The sequence below is a fragment of the Procambarus clarkii genome, chromosome 61 (assembly GCF_040958095.1).
Source record: "Procambarus clarkii isolate CNS0578487 chromosome 61, FALCON_Pclarkii_2.0, whole genome shotgun sequence".
NCBI classification, from domain to species: domain Eukaryota; kingdom Metazoa; phylum Arthropoda; class Malacostraca; order Decapoda; family Cambaridae; genus Procambarus; species Procambarus clarkii.
In genome coordinates this window covers 15499944-15517918 of record NC_091210.1, presented here as the reverse complement: position 1 = coordinate 15517918, position 17975 = coordinate 15499944, and the positions used below count along the sequence as shown (strand labels likewise).

Sequence of the window (17975 nt, the reverse complement as noted above, 5' to 3'; positions counted from 1 at the left end):
CTGGTCTGCTGGATTAGTATTGTGTGTGTTCAGGATTTTGGTTATGTGTATGACAGTGTAAGACTTGCAGTTAACTGAGCTGTTTAAAGGTTAAATTAAGATATATATATATACTGCATGTTGACCAGACCACACTAGAAGGTGAAGGGACGACGACGTTTTGGTTCGTCCTGGACCATTCTCGATTGTCACAATCGACTTGAGTATGGTCCAGGAGGGACCAAAACATCGTCGTTCCTTCACCTTCTAGTGTGTGATCTGGTCAACATACTTTAGCCACGTCATTGTGACTTATCGCCTGTATATACTGCATGTCTTCACAGGGAAAATGTTACTTCTTGTTGAAATATTCATTAATACTTGTAGTGTAGTATTTGATTTTGTGTACAAAACTGATGTTTATTTAAGCAAGCTCTTTTTCTGTAGGGTTGATGAGGAAGCATGGTACCTGTTGAAGGCTGGTGAATACAATCGTGCTCACATGCTTATTGTTGACACTATTGCTCCAAATTCTATTATAAATGGTAAGTCCCCAAATTCTCTTAGAAATTTTAAGTGTTTTTGAATGAAAATGCTGCTTTAAGGTATAATATTTAACTCTAACCTTGTGGCTAAGGATTTTTGGCTACCTCATAGCAAGGGCAGATAGGAGTGCCGGACCAACTGAGCTGTGGTGGGTATGCAGGCCTGCGGGCCGCTCCAAGCAACAGCCTGGTGGACCAGACTGTCACAAGTCAAGCCTGGCCTGGGGCCGGGCTTGGGGAGTAGAAGAACTCCCAGAACCCCATCAAGAAGGTATATGTGGGCCTGTGGGCCGCTCCAAGCAACAGCCTGGTGGACCAGACTGTCACAAGTCAAGCCTGGCCTTGGGCTGGGCTTGGGGAGTAGAAGAACTCCCAGAACCCCATCAACCAGGTATATGTGGGCCTGCGGGTCGCTCCAAGCAACAGCCTGGTGGACCAAACTCACAAGTCAAGCCTGGCCTCGGGCCGGGCTTGGGCAGTAGAAGAACTCCCTGAACCCCATCAACCAGGTATCAACCAGGGCAAAAATATACATAATTACAGTATTTTTCTTTATGAATACAAGAAATGCTTACATACAAACAAAAATATTTGTAACGGGATATATTTTGCCCTTTCCTCCCTCGTCTCATCACAGTCGACTTGATAACGGTCCAGGATGGACTGAAACGTTGTTGCCTCTTCAATTTCTAGTGTGTGTGGTTCGGTCAATATTCGTAACAGGGTTGTTGAGACGAGAAAGTATAATGTTATACTACAGTAGAATTTACATTTTGTACTTCATCATGTCTCACATCAAAATGTACACACATGCAAGTATTTGACTTTATAATTTGTGCTATTTAAAACCTTTTGTGCTTTGAAAATACCATAAAACATAAAAGTTTAAAAGGTACATTAGCTTCTGGTCCTAATTACCTTTGATAATTGAGATTACTTTTTTCTTTATCACAGAGGACCATCACTACCTTCACAGCTTCTTGGACCAACTTCGTGATGATGGCGTATGCAGTACTGTTGTGGATTGGGCCATTGGTGGAGGAGTGTATGCGGATTACCTGGATGTATGCTCTGTGGTGGAGGACATGAAGAAATCTGCCGACCCTACGCCTGCCATGCTGGAGCAACTTCGGCCACGTCTTCTAGCACTTTGCTCCAGGCTGAATAACCTAAAGTGTCAGACTGCTACACATAGGTAAATACACATAGGTAATACATAGGTAAAGACTGCTACACATAGGTAAATATTCAAGGACAGGATATGTCGATGTGTCACAATACACAAAGACATTAGAACAAGAACAAGTTTGTACAAGAATGTAACAACTCTTGTATATATCTCAAAAAAAAAAAAAACTCTTAGGAACTTGCTACAGGTAAAGTGCTACAGGTTAATAGGGCAAGGCAATTAATTTTGAACTTCAAAAGTATTGAAGTATGGTGAACATCATTGGTATTCGTATCGTGTAATAATGGCGGAATTTTATGCAGTGACGATTAGTGCATTTACGTGGTGACATTTGTGCGTTGATAACCGCATTCACATGGTAAAGTAACCATGAAACGATAGCAGGATTGTTGTATTATGTCACGGTAAACTCCGTTACATCCACATAGAGCTGTTATATCCATGATGACATAATACGTATAAAACACAGATAATAATAATGAAGATCTGCATATGATGATAACTGCATTAATCCATGCATGAACATATGACGATAACTGCTCTTTGCTGGGTTATTACAATGAAAGATGCCAGATGATAGAGTAGTGCATCGACTTGAGAATGGTCCAGGACGGACCGAAACGTCGTCGTCCCTTCACCTTCTAGTGTGTGGTCTGGTCAACTTACTTTAACAACGTTATTGTGACTCATCGCCTGCATATAATAGTGCAGATTAAAATTTTGATTTTTAGTCATTTGATTTTTGTTTATAGAATATTTATTATTTTATAATTTTTATTTATATTTAATTATATGGGATTAAAGTTGTAAGTATCAGTGCAGAACAAGTTGAACTTGGATATACTTTGGTAAGTATTCCTAGTCTTTTAGCATTGAATTAAGTCCTGTTTATAATGTCTCATAAGTACAGGGATTTGGTGCACTATTGAATAAATGTTGTACTTAAAGGTAAAATCTGAAACTTGCATTTTAAGGTTGTGTGTGTCGGAGATGAGCCGCGTGGTGGTCGGGGTTCTGAGGGCAGTATTGGGGGAGGGCACCGATGCAACGCAGGTGCTCTCTCAACAACTGTCCGGTCTGCCCCTCACTCACGACTACGCCCTCACTGAACTGAACATGGTCACCACGCACTACCTGACGCATCTTTCTGCCGAGACCTGAAGGGACACGGACCATGCTCTCTGGGGGTCTTGTGTGACATTTACTATTTGTTGTGTTCTTGAAAGTGCAAGTTAAGTTTCGTATCCTACTTAGTTTTTAATAATAAAATTCATTACTACCAAACATTGATGTGATACAGAATATGAACGCTTCAATATTGATGTTTGATTTTGTATGTTGTCATATTTAGAACAACTCATTTATGGTATTCACATTTTTAGCAACAATGTGTAGTGGTGGCAACTGCACTTGTAATTAGAAACATGTCATTGGTACAAAAAGATAGTGATGACGAGTGTTCAGCATTGAACACAGGATTGTATGTGCATTCATTCTGATGTCTCTTGGGTTCGTGAATAACTGACTCGGAATAAATGGCTGTGCTTCCCTAGTGTGGGGTGGTGAGAATGTTGTGAGGGGGCGATGCGTTTCACAAAAGTATTGTGAGGATACGCCTCATAATCTCTGTAGTTTTGCATATGTATATTATAGATAACAATAAATTTTTAAAGTTGATACAGAGTAGGTACTTTATTATGTAACATTGTCTATATTTTAATAAGGAAGAATGCAAACATAATTTGTGAAGGGTGAAGTTTGCTTTCTGTAATTTTTACTAGATATTTAAGGCTATAAAATAGCAAGAAATGTGTAAGTATAACTCAGACTGTATTTGGGTTCATTAGTATTTTGTCATAAAGGGAAAAATATTATAGTGGAAACCTCTCGTTCGCTGAATAATAATAATAATCAGAGCGATATTATTATCGGGAGACACCACGGTAGACACGCTAGCTCGGATTTTACTACTAAGGATGGGAACGAGAAATACAGCTACGTATAGTGCACTTGCTGCAGACACCTTTGCTGGCTGTAAACTCATTAAACTGCTATTTAAAAAGAACATTCATGCATGATACTAATTTTAAGCAATTTGATAAAACTAATGTGGTGTAATATATGATTTTTTCACTATTCAGCTAGATGAAAGTAACAAAATTTGTGGTTATCATGACCAGACCACACACTAGAAGGTGAAGGGACGACGACGTTTCGGTCTGTCCTGGACCATTCTCAAGTCGATCATTCACAATCGACTTGAGAATGGTCCAGGACGGACCGAAACGTCGTCGTCCCTTTACCTTCTAGTGTGTGGTCTGGTCAACATACTTTAGCCACGTTATTGTGACTCATCGCTTGCTTGAGGTTATCATGTTTCTAAGACAATTTAGTTTATGTAATATTATGCTGATTGTGCTAAATGGAATAGTATTTTTTATATTGGTGTAGTAAGAACCTGTCATGACTTGTTTATGGTGCCAGCTGGTCAGATCTTGATCAGTAGTTTGATTTTCAAAGATGGTTTTTTGATGGCCTGATTGTTCTCTCCGAAGCTCTAAATTTGTGATGCAAAACCTCGTCAGGATTTATGAAGGATCAACATTTTATTTAAACGGTTCATTAAAGATTTTGATGCTTTGAGCATTTGTGTTTCTTGAAGGATATTTACGTTGTGAAGACGTGTTCTGTTTTGTCGTGTACAGTTGTTTTGATGCACTTGCTCTGTGTTTTATCCCCAATTTGGTGCTTTTTTTATAGAGTAATGTATAAATAATAACGACTATATTGATCCTAGTGATGTATGGTGTTCAAAATAATGGTAGCTTGTAATGGTTTTATTTGAAGGTCTTTAGTGAATCATATTCTCTTGATTTTTGGTCAACAATAGTGTTGCGTATTTTTTCCAAGCTGAACCCTTTTCTTCTGCATATATATTTATATCATGCGTGCTAGTTTGGTAGCTGTTCCCGCATAAGTGATCTCCAGTAAAATCACCGAAAGGACAATGCTGAAGGAGTGTTACTTTGTACGATGAAATCACACGAACATGATGAATTGGGAGTCGGTATTGAGACGGTGTGATGGGATCAAACCTGCATATCCCCCAAGTTGAGGGACGCGGGTTAGATTCCATTGTACGGCCCCAATGCTTAATTTCACTTTGTGTTGTGCATTACCAAGGAATGTAATAGTCTGCTTAGAGCTATTTAGTTATCTGTTGTCACTCCTGTTATCCTTCTGTGTTTTATGCATTCATTTGCATTATACAAAATGTCTATAGTAATGCAATTGAAATCTTTTTTTTTTTTGTAAATTTTCCCCGTTCCTAAATATTGAAATATTTGAGACCAATAAAACGAAGTACATATTTGTAAGAAATTTGACTTTTGTTTCATTCTTGTTTGATCTTATTAATGTTAGCCGTATCACAGTGATACATTGTCTTCTTGGCTTGATACCTTCTAGTGATAATTATATATTTTAAGTTGTATTGGATGAAAGGGAAAAGGATATCACTTTTATCGAGATAAACCTCCTTATTTTTGTTGTTGTTCTAATACATTTTGTTTTTTTAGTGTTCTACAGGTGCCTACTCCTTTAAATAGGAGCTGGTTTAAATGAATTAGTAGGAGCTACCTTATATGGGTCAAGAGGAGCTACCTTATATGGGTCAAGAGGAGCTGCTTCATTTGGGTCAATAGGAGCTCCCTTGTATGGGTCAATAGGAGCCGCCTCATTTGGTCCAATAGAGCTTCTTCCATTGCCTTTATTCATATGATATATATTTAAAAATCTTCTTTTCTTTGTTCTTTTAAGTCTTATACATTTTTACTTTCTATTTTCATCTTTTATTCTAATTACTATTCTTAGTTTTATTATCTTTTGTTTGTTCTTAATTTTTTCTTATACTTTAATTTCTTCCTTTCCATCCACTATTGATTATTCTACTTTTGATTCTAATTCTAATAGCTGTATATCTCTTTGTTTATTCTCCTTTTTCTTCACCAAAGGTGGATAGTGTTGGTCATATGTCAGCCAGATCAAAGATTAAATTTATGAGCACCTAAACAGAGATGAAAGTGGAGTACTGTAGTGGTGGTAGTAGTAGTAGTTGTAGTAGTAGTAGTTGTAGTAGTAGTAGTAGTAGTTGTAGTAGTAGTAGTAGTAGTAGTAGTAGTAGTTGTAGTAGTAGTAGTTGTAGTAGTAGGCATCCATCAGTTTCTGGGGACTATAGCGAGTAAGACGAGATCTACAAGAGCTCGGTAATTGGGATTCCTGTAGCCAGAATCTCCTAGTACAGTACTGTAGGTTGGAATGAATTCACGTTTGAATTTTTTTTGTCTTTTAACCCGAGTCGGAATTTGGATTACCGAGATTTCTGTAAAATGATGATCCAAATACTTTAAATTTGAGTTTGAGTTTTTGATCTCGCAAGTCAAAATCTCGGGTTATCTTGAGGTTATCTTGAGATGATTTCGGGGCTTTTTAGTGTCCCCGCGGCCCGGTCCTCGACCAGGCCTCCACCCCCAGGAAGCAGCCCGTGACAGCTGGCTAACACCCAGGTACCTATTTTACTGCTAGGTAACAGGGGCATAGGGTGAAAGAAACTCTGCCCATTGTTTCTCGCCGGCGCCCGGGATCGAACCCGGGACCACAGGATCACAAGTCCAGCGTGCTGTCCGCTCGGCCGACCAGCTCCCGACCAGGGTTATCAAAATGTTTTGCTGAACGAAAACCCGAATGAAAATTTTAAAATTTTTGGACATTTCCAGTAAAACGTTAAGCTATTTTGGATGTCTGGCTAACTCTGATGGGGTGGGGCCCGTATTATCTGATTTACCACACACGCACACAGTTTGGTCTCCACCATGGTCTCCACCATTGATCTTGGGCATAAATTCATCAAGTATGGTTTTAAATTTCACCTGGATGGTCGTCCACCATCCTGAATGGCTGGTGGACGAGGAGCTGCTTGGCAGTAATCATTTCCCTATACAGTACCTTAATCCTGTTCAAAATATATCTACCTTGTACCTTCTTTGTTGTAGAAATGTAGATTGGATTCAATTGACTAGTTTTACACTTGTCAAGGTTCTAGTCATTGATTATATTTCCATTCCATTTGTTGATCTTATTTAGGACTTTGAACTTGAACTTTGACTTTGGACTTTGGCAACTCTGATACGCCAAACTTAAGGGGCAGATATTACAGCGCCCGAAATTAAATATTATCTCATGTCAGGAGTCCTTTAGAAGGGGCAAAATTTGCAGTATAAGATTCCAATAATGCATAAATGACACACTCTTGTTATCAAAGGTGGTCTATAAAATTAGTGGCTCAAATTTTTTGCTATTGTACCACTTATTTATTTGACTGGAAGGTGAACAGAGTCATCAGGTGAAAGGAAACTTGCCCAACTGTTTGACCTGCTAGTGCACTGAACCAAGACACACTCAGCTACAGCTGTACCTGATCAACTATATCTGGTGAACTGTACCCGGACAACTGTACCCGACTGTTAACAAAGGGGAAGGATAATGAAATAATGAAAAAGAGGAAGTTTTTTTGTATTTTTAAGCCAGAGTATCATTCATTTTTCTTTGGTTACTCAAATACAAAAATTGAGTCACACAGAAGACCGCTAAAATACAGCGCCTACTATTTTCCCCGCCCAACAAGGAAATGAGCCCACCAGGTTTGACTCCTCCTTCCATGGGTCTCTCGAACGGAAATAACCTTATGTACCACTACACATATTGAGCAATGCTAATTTCATACACACACGGACATTTATAAATACATGTGAAAAACGGATATAAAACTAGAATTCTATTCGTCAAGTGAGGTGTGAGTTACGGGTGAGGCGGCAGGTAACTACTGATGAACGTAGGCGAGAACCTCACTAGAGGGCGGTCTTCCTTTTCCGGTACTGGATGGAATGGTCGGGAGTCTTCCTGCTCCTGCACTGCTCCCTGGAACTCGCCCTGGCCTTGTGGTGTCTCTGGGGGTAAGAGTGAAGATAGTATTCCAGAGGAGAGCTCTGAGGAGATGCTCTCTTGCACGAAGACCGAGAAGGGCGTGTCTGTGGCTGGGCTGATTGTGGGGAAAGCTGGGGCTTCTTGGTCAACGGTCTCGTATGTGGCTGGGCTGATTGTGGGGAAAGCTGGGGCTTCTTGGTCAACGGTCTTGTCTGTGGCTGGGCTGATTGTGGGGAAAGTTGGGGCTTCTTGATCAACGGTCTCGTATGTGGCTGGGCTGATTGTGGGGAAAGCTGGGGCTTCTTGGTCAACGGTCTTGTCTGTGGCTGGGCTGATTGTGGGGAAAGTTGGGGCTTCTTGATCAACGGTCTCGTATGTGGCTGGGCTGATTGTGGGGAAAGCTGGGGCTTCTTGGTCAACGGTCTTGTCTGTGCCTGGGCTGATTGTGGGGAAAGCTGGGGCTTCTTGGTCAATGGTCTCGTCTGTGGCAGGCTCTTCAGGGGTGAATGAGGCTCTGTCGTCCAGAGTGGCTGGAATAAATGCAATGCTCTCTTCTTGACTGACTGAGGGCAATGTGGTACTCTCATCATGACTGACAGGGGTAAGTGTGATGCTACCTTCTTGTTTAAGTGAGGTTAATGTACCAGCATCATCTTGGCTGACCAAGGAGAGCGTACCATCATCATCTTGGCTGACTGTGGAGAGCGTACCAGCATCATCTTGGCTGACCGTGGAGAGCGTACCAGCATCATCTTGGCTGACCGTGGAGAGCGTACCAGCATCATCTTGGCTGACCGAGGAGAACGTGCCAGCATCATCTTGGCTGTCTGAGGGTAGTGTAGTAGTCTCTTGCTGCTCGACAGCGATGAAAGTGGTAAGTTCCTCTTCTTGAGTTTTGGGGAAACTGAGTGTGTCATGAGATTGGGCAAGAATGGCAGCATCTTGGTGTTCTAAGATAGCGTCAGTTTGTTGCTCCCTGGGTTGGTCCTCTTGCGATATAACACGATGCTCTAGTACATCTCCATCAACTTGTGTAGTTGAGGTTACATTGGATGTGAGTGGATGTTGATCATCTGAAGTCAGTGGCAACTCGGGCCGTTCAGTTTCACCGAGTGTCACGGGTTCTTCTGTCCCTACCGCAAAGAATAGTGATACACCGTCTCCGAAGTCGACATCAGCATGAGACTCGGTGAAAAGATTTGGAATTTCCGTTTTAGATATATGCTCTTGAGGTTCACCAAAAGTGAAAGATTCTTCAGCTTCTGCTGGATGTGAAATATCAGTAACTGGTTCCTCTACTTCCTCAGCCACCCTTGTGCTATCTGTAGCATCAAAAGCAGTCTCTTCTGTCTTGTGTACTAGAGGACGTTCATGAGGAAAACCTTGATCCGTTAACTCGTCACCTTGCACTGCTATGTCGACACCAGAGGACAAATCCAAAGAACTGAGGAGAGTCGGAGTTTCTTCAGTCAAATCAAAAGTTTTTAATTCCTCTTGCCCCTGAACCTCTTGATCGGGCAAACTGACCTTCTCATCTTCCTTCTGTAGCACTTCTTGATCAATTAAATTTTCCTGAATGAAGACAGCTTGCTGGACCTCTTGTTCCTGGCTAATACCATCAAATGGTACAGAGTCAACGTGTTGTCCATCTGGGCTCTCTCTAACTGCTTGATCAATGACCCCGGCAACAAGTGTGGCGGGAAATGCAGAAAGGAGAGGACCGAGTGGTGTAACTCCGTCCCTCACACTACTATCTCCAGCTTCTAGGCCTGCTGCATGTTCCAGTCCACCTTCTACTGGGAGGGAAGCTTCTCCCTCGCCACCAACCTGAGAGATTTCATGCACCTCTCCAGATAGTAAGGCTGGACTATGCTCATCCACTTCAGGGAACTGTAGAGGTGTAGCTCCATTTTGTTCTGTCTCAATGACCAGAGGTACAATAAGCACAGGTGTTGAGAGTATTCCCGACAAGGATCCACTTTCAATATCACTGCTAACCTGTTCTTGAGTGTGATCACTGGGCACAGGCAAATGTTCCTGCTGTTGGTGAGAATCATCTCCAGAAATTGCATCACCAGAGCTCAACTGAGAGACACCTGGAGCAATGAACTCTTCCCCTAGCACGGGCTCGACACCTGACGGAAATCCTTGACGGACATCAACCTCTAAAAGAGGACCTGCAAAACCTTTCTCAGGAACACCGTACAGTTGAGGGATTTCATTGTCTCGTGTTGGGCAGACGACAGCATGTTCTTCACATTTAACAGAGCCCTCAAGGATAGGCAAGGCTGCACTGGAATCAGACTCGTCGATCACCTGAGATACAACGTGCGTCTCCTGCTCCGGCTCGGGTAATGTGATGGCTGGCTGGGTATCTTGTGAAGAGATGAAGTCTTCAGTTTGAGGGAACAGTTCATCAGGTACAGAAGTGAACTCTTGCTGTACCTCCTCTGTGGGTACAGTAGTTGCAGCTTCCTGAATTTGGAGGGTAGTGAGTGTGTCAGACACCTCAGAAACACCAGCAAAGTCTTGTCTAGTGTCCTGATCAAGAACAGTTCCTCCAAATGGTATATCAGTCTCCAGTTGGCCTGGAGATACTTCTCCAGTCACTCCAGGAACAATGTCTGAGTCTTGTTGAGCTTGTTCAACTTCCTTCACCCCTGGAATGAGGTCATTGTCTTGTTGACTAACTTCAGGTAGTTCGGAAACAAGTTCTTGGTCTTGCTGATCTTCCTGGACAACTTCAGTCACACTAGGAACCGGGACAAGGTCTTCTTGCGCTTGCTGAACAATTTCTGGAACAATATCGTAGCCTTGTTGAACTTCAGGCACTTCTGGGGTAAAGACATGATCTTGTTGAACTTCAGGAGTAAGGACATCTTGTCGAACTTCAGGCACTTCTGGGGTAAAGACATGATCTTGTTGAACTTCAGGCACTTCAGGAGTAAGGACATCTTGTCGAACTTCAGTCACTTCTGGGGTAAAGACATGATCTTGTTGAACTTCAGGCACTTCTGGGGTAAAGACATGATCTTGTTGAACTTCAGGCACTTCAGGAGTAAGGACATCTTGTCGAACTTCAGTCACTTCTGGGGTAAAGACATGATCTTGTTGAACTTCAGGCACTTCAGGAGTAAAGACATGATCTTGTTGAACTTCAGGCACTTCTGGGGTAAAGACATGATCTTGTTGAACTTCAGGAGTAAGGACATCTTGTCGAACTTCAGTCACTTCTGGGGTAAAGACATGATCTTGTTGAACTTCAGGCACTTCTGGGGTAAAGACATGATCTTGTCGAACTTCAGTCACTTCAGGAGTAAAGACATCTTGTCGAACTTCAGTCACTTCTGGGGTAAAGACATGATCTTGTTGAACTTCAGGCACTTCTGGGGTAAAGACATGATCTTGTTGAACTTCAGGCACTTCTGGGGTAAAGATATGATCTTGTTGAACTTCAGGAGTAAGGACATCTTGTCGAACTTCAGTCACTTCTGGGGTAAAGACATGATCTTGTTGAACTTCAGGCACTTCTGGGGTAAAGACATGATCTTGTTGAACTTCAGGCACTTCAGGAGTAAGGACATCTTGTCGAACTTCAGTCACTTCTGGGGTAAAGACATGATCTTGTTGAACTTCAGGCACTTCAGGAGTAAAGACATGATCTTGTTGAACTTCAGGCACTTCTGGGGTAAAGACATGATCTTGTTGAACTTCAGGCACTTCTGGGGTAAAGACATGATCTTGTTGAACTTCAATCACTTCTGGGGTCAAGACATGATCTTGTTGAACTTCAGGCACTTCTGGGGCAAAGACATGATCTTGTTGAACTTCAGGCACTTCAGGAGTAAAGACATGATCTTGTTGAACTTCAGGCACTTCTGGGGTAAAGACATGATCTTGTTGAACTTCAGGCACTTTTGGGGTCAAGACATGATCGTGTTGAACTTCAGGCACTTCAGGAGTAAGGACATCTTGTCGAACTTCAGGCACTTCTGGGGTAAAGACATGATCTTGTTGAACTTCAGGCACTTCAGGAGTAAAAACATGATCTTGTTGAACTTCAGGCACTTCTGGGGTAAAGACATGATCTTGTTGAACTTCAGGCACTTCTGGGGTAAAGACATGATCTTGTTGAACTTCAGGCACTTCAGGAGTAAAAACATGATCTTGTTGAACTTCAGGCACTTCTGGGGTAAAGACATGATCTTGTTGAACTTCAGGCACTTCTGGGGTAAAGACATGATCTTGTTGAACTTCAGGCACTTCAGGAGTAAGGACATCTTGTCGAACTTCAGTCACTTCTGGGGTAAAGACATGATCTTGTCGAACTCCAGTCACCTCTGGAACTTGCTGAACCTCTCCAGTCACCTCTGGAACTTGCTGAACCTCTCCAGTCACCTCTGGAACTTGCTGAACCTCTCCAGTCACCTCTGGAACTTGCTGAACCTCTCCAGTCACCTCTGGAACTTGCTGAACCTCTCCAGTCACCTCTGGAACTTGCTGAACCTCTCCAGTCACCTCTGGAACTTGCTGAACCTCTCCAGTCACCTCTGGAACTTGCTGAACCTCTCCAGTCACCTCTGGAACTTGCTGAACCTCTCCAGTCACCTCTGGAACTTGCTGAACCTCTCCAGTCACCTCTGGAACCTGCTGAACCTCTCCAGTCACCTCTGGAACTTGCTGAACCTCTCTAGTCACCTCTGGAACTTGCTGAACCTCTCCAGTCACCTCTGGAACTTGCTGAACCTCTCCAGTCACCTCTGGAACTTGCTGAACCTCTCCAGTCACCTCTGGAACTTGCTGAACCTCTCCAGTCACCTCTGGAACTTGCTGAACCTCTCCAGTCACCTCTGGAACTTGCTGAACCTCTCTAGTCACCTCTGGAACTTGCTGAACCTCTCCAGTCACCTCTGGAACTTGCTGAACCTCTCCAGTCACCTCTGGAACTTGCTGAACCTCTCCAGTCACCTCTGGAACTTGCTGAACCTCTCCAGTCACCTCTGGAACTTGCTGAACCTCTCCAGTCACCTCTGGAACTTGCTGAACCTCTCCAGTCACCTCTGGAACTTGCTGAACCTCTCCAGTCACCTCTGGAACTTGCTGAACCTCTCCAGTCACCTCTGGAACTTGCTGAACCTCTCCAGTCACCTCTGGAACAAGGTCCACGTCGGGTTGAACCACTTCACTCACTTCTGGAGCAACATCATGGTCCTGTTGAACTTCTTGAACCACTTCACTCACTTCTGGAGCAACATCATGGTCCTGTTGAACTTCTTGAACCACCTCGGGAACAGGGCTAAAGTCTTGTTGGATGCCGCCAGCTTCTACAAGCTGAGGTTCTTGACCAAAAGCGTCTGTATCTTGCAGCTGAACTTCGCTGGTATCCTCTACATCAAGTGGTCTTTTGAACTCAAAATCAATCAACTTCTGAGTGTCCCCGACGGTGATCGGCTGAGGAACCTGTGGGAAAAGTGGCACTTCCTGGGCCACTTGTTGACTCTGCTGCACTTGTTGAATAATATCCTGAGGTGTCTGAGTCTCCACTCGCCGGCCAAAGTCATCTCCTTTCACTGAAACTCTCTCCTGGGAGTCTTCGCCTACCACGCCGATGTTCCTGTTGAGGATGTAGAAGTTTTCCGAGGTCTCGCACTGGACGGAGTGCCACCACTCGCAGGTAAAATGCTCCTGATTGAAGATGGTTCCATTGGGGCAAAGGAATGACTTGGTTTCCGCCTCATTACAGATGTGGAATACTTGGCACCTTGTGTCTACATCCGCATAATATCCTGAGGAAGAGAAGATAGTAACAAAGGGATACTTACACCGAAGCGTATGTGCATATATACTACTGATAAGTTTACTTTAGTACCGTACTATGTTCAGGACTGAAGTGTACTTCAGTTGCTGGATGGTCAGTAAGGTATTGTGGTGGCCTTAATAATCCTCCAGAGGTTGACAGGCCTTAATATAATTCCCCTCCAGAGGTTAATAGGCCTTAATGACCCTCCACACGTTAATAGGTCTTAAGCTCAACACCAAACTAAACCATCACTAGCTGTTAAACCTTCCTTTAACACTGCTAATTAACAAGATGCAACTGACTTTGTAATTACCATTAAAGCTTTGGATGCAATGGCACAGAACGTCAGCTATTTTATTGTTCTCGACGCTTTCGAATAGTATGATGTTGTTAATTTAATTTAGTGACACAAAAAATACAAATTAACTAGGAATAAGTTACAACTTAACAGTGATAACTTCGCTCATTTCGGCTCCATCCATACAGGACAGTTGAAAGGAGTCACACTCACCCTAGAGTGAGTCACACTCGAGGGAGGTCACCCTAAAGCAAGCCACACTCGAGGTAGGTCACCCTAAAGCAAGCCACACTCGAGGTAGGTCATCCTAAAGCAAGCCACACTCGAGGGAGGTCACCCTAAAGCGAGTCACTCGAGGGAGATCACCCTAAAGCAAGCCACACTCGAGGTAGGTCATCCTAAAGCGAGTCACACTCGACGTTTTTTTAAACTGGGCAATACCCAAAGTTGTCAAACTCAAGGGGGTCCCACTTGAAGGTGTTACCGGAAAGAGGTGTACACTTAAAGGAATAGTTCCTCTCTCAGTCATCTCTCCTTCCAATCATAATAATAATATACAATTCATATTTACACGAACGCGAGGCAACATTAAAACAATATTTACGCAACAATCAGCGTCTCATAAACGTCTAAATATATGAATATATTTAATCAAACAAAATCTCCTCCAAGGGTTGCCACTCACTGCTGCAGTTACCCCTTAAATATCAAATTATAAACAACGAATAAATGCCGTTTTCCTTTTAAATGCAAAGTTACTATATAAGCATTCAAGGAAACTTTTATCGTTAATTTGTCTTGTACACTAAAGCTGTTTCGACATTGTTTATGTGGTAAATGTTACCATAATTAATCACCTGAGAGACTGAATTAGCACGTCTTGATATTTAGACGCATGACAGGTTTACCAGGCTGTTGGGGTCACAGTCTTACACGCATGACAGGTCTACCAGGCTGTTGGGGTCACAATCTTACACAATCTTACCTGGCTGTCGGCCCTGGCAGGAGAAGACGGTACTGGGGACCTTCCACAGGATTGGGTAGTCTACTCCAGGTTCGCCAGGAACTGAGTCTCTAAGCCACTGGAGGCCTACGTGGTGGTCGTGGTGGTGGTCGTGGTGGTGATGGTCGTCCTGGTCCTCTCCTCTCACTGACGACTGAAAGGAAAGGAAATTATGAAGAGAAAGAGTTAAGCCAGTATAGCTCTCCACTGACGACTCCTTAATCAAAACATATACAGTGAAACAAAATTAACACACTCTTCTTTCTGATATATATATACACATTTTATATATACACATTTTAAGTATATATACACATTTTAAGATTAATATAGGGCCTGGAGTGGCATAATAGCTAAACAGATTTGCGAGAAAATTATCCTTAAACAACACGAAAGATAAAATATTTTTTATTCGTGAGACTCATTTTCTAATTTTCACAACAGCTTACAAAATGAAGGGCGAAGAATTTCCTGAACATTGTAACGAAATCAGAGTTAAAAAAAAACAGTTAATATCAAGCTAGAATGTGCTTAAGAGGACATTATGGCAAAAAGACTTAATGTAGCGATTCATTCTTGTTATACTCTCCCTCCTCCCTATATATCACCCTTCTCCATACCAAAATTAGAATATATAGCAAGTATATGGTGGCCACATCTCAAGAAGCACACCAGGGAACTGGAAAAGATGGAATGACATGAAATAAAATGATTTCCGGAACTAAAAGGCAAGAGCTATGAGGAGAGGTTAAAGGCGTCAAATATACCAAAGCTATTTGACGAAAAAGAGGCTATATGATTAATACTACGTACAAAATAGCAACGGGAATCGACAAAATTGATAAAGCAGAGTTCTTAAATATTGGAACGGCAAGAACAAGGTGTCATACATTTAAGCTTACTAAACAAAGCTGCCGAAGGAATATTAGAAAGTTTTCTTTCGCAAACAGAGTGGCAGACGGTTGGAACAAGTTAGGTGAGAAGGTGGTGGAGGCCAAGACCGTCAGTAGTTTCAAAGTATCATACGACAAAGAGGACAAACACGGGACACCACGAGCGTAATTCTTATCCTATAACTACACTCAGGTGATTACACTTAGCTAATTACCTCCCATAAAGCCACTCACCACTAGTCCGGTTGGGGCTGGCAACAGCTGTTTCTGAATTTTGCTTTCTTGCCCTTCGAGGAAGCTGACGTAGGATGGCGATAATGGCGGGAAGTTGAAGTATCCTCCCTGCGGCGCCGCCGTCACCAGCGCCGTCGTTGCCAGCGTCACTGGAATGTGGGATGGCAACATTATGCGTCTTATAGGTATGCGTTCTGCAGCGCATGGCAACATTGTGTAATGTAGCCTTGGCTCTCCTGGTCCTCTTCATCTACCAGTGCCTTGTCTCTTCATTTACTAGTAACTGGGCTTATGACGTCATATTTACCAGTCAGAGGGTTCGTCCACCAGTCTACCAGTCTCTCACATGGCTTTTGTTTCCCCATCTACCAGTCATTCGAGTCTTATATCTACATCTACCAGTCACTCGATTCTCATATCTACATCTATCAGTCACTTTATCCTTATTTCCTCGTCAGTCATGGTATATAACTGCTTATTTATCTATATCGTGTCCGTGTATGTATGTGTGTATGTATGTATGTATGTATGTATGTATGTATGTATGTATGTATGTATGTATGTATGTATGTATGTACGTACGTATGTATATGTTTGTATGCATAAACATGTGTAAAAGTCTCACTTCAGAAACCCTTGACATTCATCACCCACAAGGGCCATAATAAACCTTTATATAATGAGTTCATCGACCTAATGTCAAGAGCTCTTTTTCTTGAGTGACTGGATGCGTTTGAACATGGAAAATGTCAGACCTGTTACTCTGAGTGAGTAGAATTACTTCCTGGTTTGATATGGTGTGCTAGGCGGGCTCCTGGGTGAATGTCTGGCTGTCGGCAATGAGTGCTGACAGATATGTCGGTGAAGGCTGTCACTGAAGGCTGCATTAGCAGTAAGGTGTGAGGCTGTTAACAGGGTCGTCGAATAGACGATGTTTTCTGTGTAGCACTACTAGCTGTCAGCAATAAGCGCTGATGGTCGTGGTGTCAGTGAAGGCTTGTCAGGGGTATCAGTAAGGGGCAGCATTACCAGCGAGGTGTGTGTGTGGCTGTCAGCATCGGCGTCGATGTATCCTGTCTAGTGCCCCACACTTGCACTATCAGCAGTGGCGACCACAGAAGCACTACCAGTCAGGTGTCACAGTCACTTCCAGTAGGCCTAGGAGTGGGAACGACGGCGATGTTGTCAGTCAGTCAATCGACTGTCAGGATCAGTGGCGGGGATGTTGAATGTCGTCAGTCAGCGGAGACCGGGCCGTCGTACACCTGACCCCAGCAGGAGAGGGGTGACTTGTACAGACGCGTCTTGGGGTCAGTCATCAAGTTCTTCCTCTCAAACCACAAACACTCCCACACATTGCGTACAAGCCTCTGAGGGGGGTGATAAGACCTTCTCTTATCAAAATTTGTGTGTATTTTACTATATCTTGTGTTATAAATTGAAACTTTTTTGCATTTCATGACAGGTAAGTCGCCTCCGAGGTTCACACCACTAAGGTGGGCGGAGCGGGCCGGGGCACTCACCAACACTGAACACTGACACCAACATGTTGTCGACTGACCATTCCGGCCACCTCGCGCCCTTATATACCCGGTCGACCCTCGCTGCCTGCCCCTTCGACTGGCAACGCCCCCTTCCTTCCCTTCTGCTCTGGAGGTCACATCCCCTTAAAGACCGTGACCTGGCTTTGTGTGTGAGGCGACCACTGAGAAAATCCAATATTTACATATGCAAAAACAGTTCAAGTCTTTTAAGAGAGCGGCGGGAAGAGTGAGGGGGTGGTGTAGAGAGTGGTATTAGGACACTTAGTCCGCGAGTGATGCAAGAGGTAGCAGCGGCGTCCCGCTAGCGACGTCTTCCTTGAATTGTTGGATCAATATTTGAGCTTTTTTTTTCATTAACTGAAGGTTTGAGAAACAGGTCTAGGAAATGGGACGTTGCGTGAGTGTTCTACAAAGTCCCTATAACCCACGTCAGAGATGGCTTGGGTTACTACTTAGGCATGCGTCGATGTCTCCTTCAGACTTGGATCAATTGAGATAAGCCGTCCAA

At 43.2% G+C, this 17975-nt stretch overlaps 2 protein-coding genes across 11 annotated transcripts in view; one reads left to right on the top strand and one right to left on the bottom strand.

Moving 5' to 3' along the window:
* LOC123774367 (nuclear pore complex protein Nup98-Nup96) overlaps positions 1–5099 on the top strand; it is a 53986-nt gene extending 48887 nt beyond the window's left edge. For all 10 annotated transcript variants that reach the window (XM_045768556.2, XM_045768557.2, XM_045768546.2 and 7 more), the window contains 3 exons: positions 427–524; positions 1479–1719; positions 2688–5099. In XM_045768556.2, coding sequence (XP_045624512.2) covers positions 427–524; positions 1479–1719; positions 2688–2874 — 526 coding nt within the window. In that variant the 3' untranslated portion in view covers positions 2875–5099. The remainder of the gene's footprint in view (positions 1–426; positions 525–1478; positions 1720–2687) is intronic.
* Positions 5100–7267: 2168 nt separating this feature from the next.
* LOC123774236 (titin) lies at positions 7268–17499 on the bottom strand. Its single transcript, XM_069307894.1, has 4 exons — positions 17447–17499; positions 15924–16072; positions 14779–14950; positions 7268–13481 (listed from the first exon to the last, which is right to left on the bottom strand). Exons 1-4 carry the CDS (start codon positions 17469–17471, stop codon positions 7570–7572), a joined length of 6258 nt encoding a protein of 2085 aa, XP_069163995.1. The 5' UTR covers positions 17472–17499; the 3' UTR covers positions 7268–7569.
* Between the last annotated feature and the right edge of the window lie 476 nt (positions 17500–17975).

What these genes read in the sequence shown, in the direction of transcription:
- LOC123774236 (XM_069307894.1), bottom strand. Translation starts at nt 17,471, where the DNA reads ATGTTGGTGTCAGTGTTCAGTGTTG. An exon ending in GGTGTCAGTGTTCAGTGTTG is followed by an intron (nt 16,073 to 17,446) that starts GTGAGTGCCCCG and finishes CCCACATTCCAG; the next exon opens with TGACGCTGGCAACGACGGCG. An exon ending in CAGCCCCAACCGGACTAGTG is followed by an intron (nt 14,951 to 15,923) that starts GTGAGTGGCTTT and finishes CTTTCCTTTCAG; the next exon opens with TCGTCAGTGAGAGGAGAGGA.